Genomic DNA, 7,457 nt, shown 5'->3' on the forward strand with positions numbered 1-7,457 from the left:
CTCTCTCTCTCTCTCTCTCTCTCTCTGATACATTTTTTTCCTAAGATTGAAAACAATCTCTCTCTCTCTCTCTCTCTCTCTCTCTCTCTCTCTCTCTCTCTCTCTCTCTCTCTCTCTCTCTCTCTCTGATACATTTACTTTCTAGGATTTAAAACTCAATCTCTCTCTCTCTCTCTCTCTCTCTCTCTCTCTCTCTCTCTCTCTCTCTCTCTCTCTCTCTCTCTCTCTCTCTCTCTCTCTCTCAGTCAGATCAATCAACCAACATGAGAATTTCGAACAATTACCATAGAGCTATTTTCAAAAAGACTCCATTTTTTCTTCTTTTTTCCCTTACAGACTGTAGGACTACCAAAACTGACTAGCATTTTGAGAGGCGGAGTCTGGATAGACAACAACGCCAAATTGTGCACGGTGGACACCGACTGGTCTGCTATCACTGCAGGTCAAGATGTGGAAAACATTCTCGTAAGCTTATTTTCGTTTTCAGATTTTATGGCCCATCATAATCTTCAGTTTTATTACATAAAAAAAATATCTTTTAGTGAATGAAACCAGAGGTAGATCTTACACAGTTCACAAGGTGATCAAGAATGCAAGTTTCTTAATAAATTTTTGAGAGCAATTGTAAACGTGGTTTACTGAAGCTCGCCAAGGTCACTACTACTACTACTACTACTACTACTACTACTACTACTACTACTACCACTGGGATGAAGAATGATAACAGTAAAAATTGGCACCGAGGCTCTACATCTCTCCTGACGTACTATATATGCGAAAACTGTTAGTTGAGTAATCAAATAAATATAACAATCTGATCATATAGATATGTCATGAACCCGGAATAGAATGGGTTGATTGGAATCATATCGGTTTTTTTTTTTTAATAGATATAACTGCTATGATATCAAGAGATACGAAAGTACTTATGAATCATGCCAAAAAAAAAAAATAATAATAATAATACCTTCGAAGATATTACAGACATCTCTCAATATTCTCTGCTGCAATATTTTGTCACCACACCGCCAATCGTTACAATGAGACCATTTGATAAAAGACTTCCAGCCTAAATGCAAGGACTATAATATAGTCGCATGTTACTTGGTCATTTTACTGTGATTGGAAGTGTGATCTCCACTGGTCGAGTAAATCATGTTTAATCATTTCTGTAAGTTAGCAAATCGTATGTGATTAAATTTTGGATGTTACTAATGATGCTTTTGTAAAATATACACACACAAATACACACATACACACACCTACCTACCTACCCACACAATCACGCACATAATAATACACATACACATATGTATGCATATATAGTATATAAATATACACATGTAAATATAAAATACACACAAATATATATATATATATATATATATATATATATATATATATATATATATATATATATATATATATATATATATATAGATATATAGATATATATATATATATATATATTTACAGATACACCCATTTGTACAGGTAAATATACAGTAGCCAATATTAATATATACTTGTAAACTTACAGTACACATATATTCACATACGTGCGTGTGGATGCGTTAGAGAGAGAGAGAGAGAGAGAGAGAGAGAGAGAGAGAGAGAGAGAGAGAGAGAGAGAGAGAGAGAGAGAGAGAGAGAGAGAGCCTTCTTACTTTTCAAAGTAATCTAATTTCTCATTGTACAATGCCCTTTCGCCAGAGGACTAAGTCCAACTGTGTTCCTTGCAACTCTTCTGAAACATGCCGGCTCGAAAACTGTGCCTCTGGGACCCGGTGTCAAGAAAGTAAGTATTCTATTCATTTATTTCTAAATTGACTTGTGTGTGATTTCGTATTCTTTAATGCATTAAATGTTGATTACTTTTCTTGTAGTTTCCTTCTTTCCTTTCCTCACTTGTCTATTTTTCCCTGTTGGAGCCCTCGGGTTTATAGCATTCTGCTTTTCCAACTAGGGTTGTAGCTTAGCAAGTAATAATAATAATAATAATAATAATAATAATAATAATAATAATAATGTATTGATATGCAGTTAATTCTAATAGTCAGGCCGCCTCCATCATGAGGCTCAATACTACACCGTATTCTAGAAGTTTTATTCCAGCTGTGACCAAGTTTTGGAATGATCTTCCTAATCGGGTAGTTGAATCAGTGGATATTCAAAAGTTCAAACTTACAGCAAATGTTTTTATGTTGAACAGGCTTACATAAGTGTTTATAGTTTATATATCAAATATCTGTTTTAATGTTGTTAATGTTTTTAAAATATTTTATTTTAATTTTCATCAACTTACATCGTTTATTTATTTCCTTATTTCCTTTCCTCACTAGGCTTTTTTTCCCTGCTGGAGCCCTTGGGCTTATAGCATCTTGCTTTTCAAACTAGGGTTGTAGCTTAACAAGTAATAATGATAATAATAATAATTTAAGTCATTTTATTTTTCTTCCTTTATTTGTAAGTTTTTTATAGTTTATATATGAAAGATCTATTTTAATATTGTTACTGTTCTTAGAATATTTTATTTTAATTGTTCGCTTCTTCTCTTTTTTAGTTTATTTATTTCCTTACTTACTCTCCTCACTGGGCTATTTTTTCCCCTGTAGGAACCCTTGGGCTTTTAGCATCTTGCTTTTCTAATTAGGGTTGTAGCCTAGGTAATAATAATTTACTTCCAACATTTAATGAAAGAATAGGTGAATTCGCACATGTGAAATTACCTTGTACAGAAACTTCAATTTTTAGAATGCATATAATAACATCTACTCCCAGCATTTCATGGAAGAGTAGATGGAATCAGACATGTGAAATTACCTTGTACAGAAACTCTCCAATTTTCAGAATGTAATCCCGAATGTGGAAACCGCGGTTGCACGAACAACAACGAATGTTGCCCCGAAGAATGTCTTGGTGGGTGTCAGACAGTGAATGGATCCACGTACTGCACTGCATGTCGTCATTTAAGGGAAGGTCGTCATGTTAAGGAGGGGAGCTTCTGCACCGAGAAGTGTAGCAGACATTTCTACAAGGTTTGTCAGAAAGTGTCTTATTCTGATGAGTGGTTTTTCTATTCAAACTCAAACAGTTGGGAGTGGGTGGGTCGTTTCTTAGCATTATTATTGATTTTTTTAAGTAATAGATCTCAAAGAGTTGTTATTGATGGGCACCATAGTGATTATACGAATGTGATATCCGGTGTTCCACAGGGTAGTGTTCTTGGCCCATTACTTTTCATACTATATACATATGACATGTGGTTTGGCCTAGAAAACTAGCCTGTTGCATATGCAGATGATGCTACTCTCTTTGCATCAACCAGGGTTGTAGTTTGGATAATAATAATAATAATAATAATAATGATAATAATAATAATAATAATAATAATAATAATAATAATAATAATAATAATAATACAGAACCAGCACCATCACGGGGAAATCTAAACTCTAGGGAATAAAAGCCCATAATTGATAAAGTCAAAGCTTATATAATTTAGAACACCCTGGATAATAACAAGTTTATGCGGTGCAGTCATATTATCGAGAGGTTTGCAAGCAAACTGCCTGTCAAGCAGATTAAATCATCTGTTCACTGTGTTTGTATAATAGAAATGGAATAATACAGTCTCTCGTATCAGTGGTGAAAATAACATTTCACTATTTCTCTGGCGTGTCTTATCTTTTTCTTTCGTACCAAACGTCATAATTTGAGTATTCTAAATTCTTGTTTTCAAGCGAGATACTGACCATAAAAATCTACTTTTTAGTTTCGATGATATTGAATACCCAAATGTTTTCCTTATGTAGTACTAATTATCAAATAAGAATAATTCTTTTCACAAGGATTATCTTATTAATCATATCCAAATCTATAATAATTACTCCTCTAATTGCGTTCCTTACTCAGTACCTAGGTTACAAATGCGTTACCGATCTAGAGTGCACTAAAAAAGGAGGTTACTTCCACAAAGCCTCAAGTGGCGAACTGGAGTGCGTCCGCCAGTGTCCGCTTGGCTACAAAGAGGAGACAAACCTCGGCCTAGATGGACAAGAGGTTCCCCAGTGCAAAAAATGCGACGGAGGTATGTTAAACGTTCTTTGAAGTACCAATTATTCTAATGTATTTTAACTAAGTACGTCTCCTGCTGAAGAAGAAGGTTTGGTTAAATATCACGGAGAAAATGTAAATATGGTACAGTGGGGGAATTTGATATCTGTAATTCTTAAACTAGATTCTCCAAGGTGTATTGGATAATCATTATTTTTCAAATGTATTACCAGAACATCTACTAAATATCAAGGAAACTTAAGCAATTTATTAATCATGTTTTTAAATAGACTCAATTGTAAACTAAACAATGGCTAAAGATTATGATTTTCATTTCTAGCAAATGCAAAATTGGTATTATAAAGCATAAGTTCATTTTCATTAAAAGGAGAAAAGATGTTATTGAACTTTGAAATTATAACTACTTTCGCATAAAATGGAGTTTCTTCTAATGGCAATCGCTACATTTACACTTGGAAACTGATGAAATATACTAAATGTGCAAAAGAAAAACAAAACAATAACAGCTTTCCTATACTCTTTTACACATCCATTCCTCCTTGTTTAGGTCTGTTGCAGTGCACCTTCCAACATCTGTCAGTTTTTATTCTTTCCACATGACTGGACCATCTTAAAACACGCAAACATACTCTTAACCATTCATTCATATATATATATATATATATATATATATATATATATATATATATATATATATATATATATATATATATATATATATATATATATATATATATATACTGTACATATAGTATATATCTTTTCACTTTTCCTTTCAGAGCTTTAATACATATTTTATGCTCATCACATGTCAGCATTCATGATTACACATACATACATACATACATACATACATACATGTATGTGTTTCAAAACTAATGAAATATGTAAAGTTAATTCTAGCTAGCTTCATCCTTCAAGTCCCTGATCTCAGCCAAGTAGACACGATTAGAACTCTGCGGTAGTAACAACCCAAATTATCTTTCTTACTTTTTTTTTTATCTTTTATTATGAAATGCACATTTACAATCTTACAATTTATAACATATACATCATAGTATATTTGCATGAATATTCTTTTTCATTTTACATATAGTGTATGTACAATTGAAATTTTTACTATTTATCTAATAAGTTTTTAAATAAAAAATACACCTTTTTTAAAAGAAGTTTTAAATCCTATTCGTCAACAGGAGTCTGCGACAAAACCTGCCCAGGACGGTTCGTCAGGAATGCTAGAAATGCTCAAGCGCTGAAGGGGTGTACGGTTATTAATGGTTCCCTCGAAATCAGGTAATTGTAGAAATTTTTGGAATGATCTAATTAATCTCGCCATAGGGTTGTTGTGGCCTGATTGGTAACGTCTCTGATCTGGTGTTTGCCAGATGGGGGTTCGAGTCTCGCTCAGACTCGTTAGTGCCTTTAGCGTCTGCAACCTTACCGTCCTTGTGAGCTAAGGATGGGGTGGGGGGTTGTTAAGGGAACCTATAGGTCTGTCTGTTGAGTCATCAGCTGCCATTGCCTGGCCCTCCTTGGTCCTAGCTTGGGTGGAGAGGGGGCTTGGGCGCTGATCATATAATATGGTCAGTCTCTAAGGCATTGTCCTGCACGATAGAGCAATGTCACTGTCCCTTGCCTCTGCCATTCATGAGTTACCTTTAAACCTTTAGACCTTTAAACTCCAGAAGCTCAAAATTGCAGTGAATGTTTTTTTTATGGTGAAAAAAAAATTGGTGTAAGTCTCTGTACACCTTTCACTGTACATTGTAGGTAATAATTAGGGGTCTTTGCAGTGTTCAATCTATTATTAAATCAATTTTTAGGCCATCTTCTCCAGCTGCATTGCCTCTTTGCATGCCTTTTAATGCTTTCTTTACTTCTAACCTCTTTGAAGACTTAATTACCTACTTCCTTTAAATGGCATCTACTATAGCATTGGAAGCAGATGAAAACTCTTACCCTTTGCAACCTCTTCTAAATTCTACATCATAGTGTAATTATAGCACTTGGGTGTTGATTGGGCTCACAGGCCCCAGCGACGGGCAATATATCCCAAATTTATACAACCAATGCCATTCTTACCACTTATTCAGGGAATCTGACTGATTGGTAAGCCCAAGAACACACAATCAATCAGTATAACCTCTGTTTGTTGGTAGCGCTACCAGTGCACCTCTCGCGGTGCACTGTAGGCATTAATTACAGGCCTACTTACTATTTTTTTATATGCACATAATAAAGCCTATTTTATAAATTGTATTTATTAGTGTTTACCAGCAATAACTCATTTATCAGTAGAATTCAATATCTACCTTTAGATGATAATTTTACATCTGTAAACCAAAGACAGAAAAACTTTATTCCTTTAAGACAATAAATGCGATAAATTATATCCTAGTACTTACTAGCTTCTACTAGAAGTTATTGATGTAGTGTCTAATTTGTTGTCAGTAATATTCTTGACGTAAGCGGGGTTTACACGGTCGAATGGTTCTTCGAAACCGGTTGTCGAACCTGCTTGTCAAACGTTTCGAAGAGGTGGAGTCAGCCACAAATGCCTAAGGACTGTGGACAATGAAGCCCCGCCCACAAAAGTCAGGCAAGAACTCACTTTCTTCAAACCGTTTGACAAACGTGTTCGACAACCAAATAGCCCGTGTAAACCCGCCTTCATAGTCTTTCATCTTTATTTGGATTTATATATAACCTCACCTTAGTTTAAAATAGTCTGTTAAATCAACTCTAAATTCAGAAAGATTGGATTCAGGAATAAATTCATCCTAATCTGATCCTTTTCTCCTTCGCGCAGCATCCCCGGTAGGAAAGACATCTCGAAAACGTTGATGGAGAGTCTGAGAAACCTGAAGGAAGTTACTGGCTACGTCAGGATATTCCGCTCGAAATCCCTGACGTCCTTAGATTTCCTGAGTTCTCTGGTCGCCATCGGGAGGGACAAACTCTACGGTGATAAGTGAGTTGCCAATGTTCTTTTTTTTAACAGTAACCCTATGAGATACTAGAATTGTTCTAAGATACTGGAATGGTCCTAGCCCCAAGAGGAACTGGAATAGTTCTAAGATACTGAGATGGCCTAACCCTAAGAGATGTGGAATGGTCCTAGCCCCAAGAGGTACCAGAATGGTTCTAGCCCCAAGAGGTACCAGAATGGTTCTAGCCCCAAGAGGTACCAGAATGGTTCTAATATACTGGAATGGTAATAACAGATACTGGAATGGTCCTAACCCCAAGAGGTACCAGAATGGTTCTAGCCCCAAGAGGTACCAGAATGGTTCTAATATACTGGAATGGTAATAACAGATACTGGAATGGTCCTAACCCCAAGAGGTACTGGAATGATTCTAAGATACTAAAATGGTCCT

The 7,457-nt window shown here is 35.2% G+C and overlaps 1 protein-coding gene across 3 annotated transcripts in view; it reads left to right on the forward strand.

Moving 5' to 3' along the window:
* The window catches only part of LOC137641969 (insulin-like growth factor 1 receptor), a 36,636-nt gene extending 29,569 nt beyond the window's left edge, over positions 1 to 7,067 (forward strand). For all 3 annotated transcript variants that reach the window (XM_068374538.1, XM_068374536.1, XM_068374537.1), the window contains exons 5-10: positions 337 to 465; positions 1,714 to 1,798; positions 2,851 to 3,038; positions 3,916 to 4,090; positions 5,271 to 5,370; positions 6,887 to 7,067. In XM_068374538.1, the coding sequence (XP_068230639.1) occupies positions 337 to 465; positions 1,714 to 1,798; positions 2,851 to 3,038; positions 3,916 to 4,090; positions 5,271 to 5,370; positions 6,887 to 7,052 (843 nt within the window). In that variant the 3' untranslated portion in view covers positions 7,053 to 7,067. The remainder of the gene's footprint in view (positions 1 to 336; positions 466 to 1,713; positions 1,799 to 2,850; positions 3,039 to 3,915; positions 4,091 to 5,270; positions 5,371 to 6,886) is intronic.
* Positions 7,068 to 7,457: the final 390 nt, after the last annotated feature.

The sequence above is a fragment of the Palaemon carinicauda genome, chromosome 6, assembly GCF_036898095.1.
Source record: "Palaemon carinicauda isolate YSFRI2023 chromosome 6, ASM3689809v2, whole genome shotgun sequence".
Taxonomy (NCBI): Eukaryota; Metazoa; Arthropoda; class Malacostraca; order Decapoda; family Palaemonidae; genus Palaemon; species Palaemon carinicauda.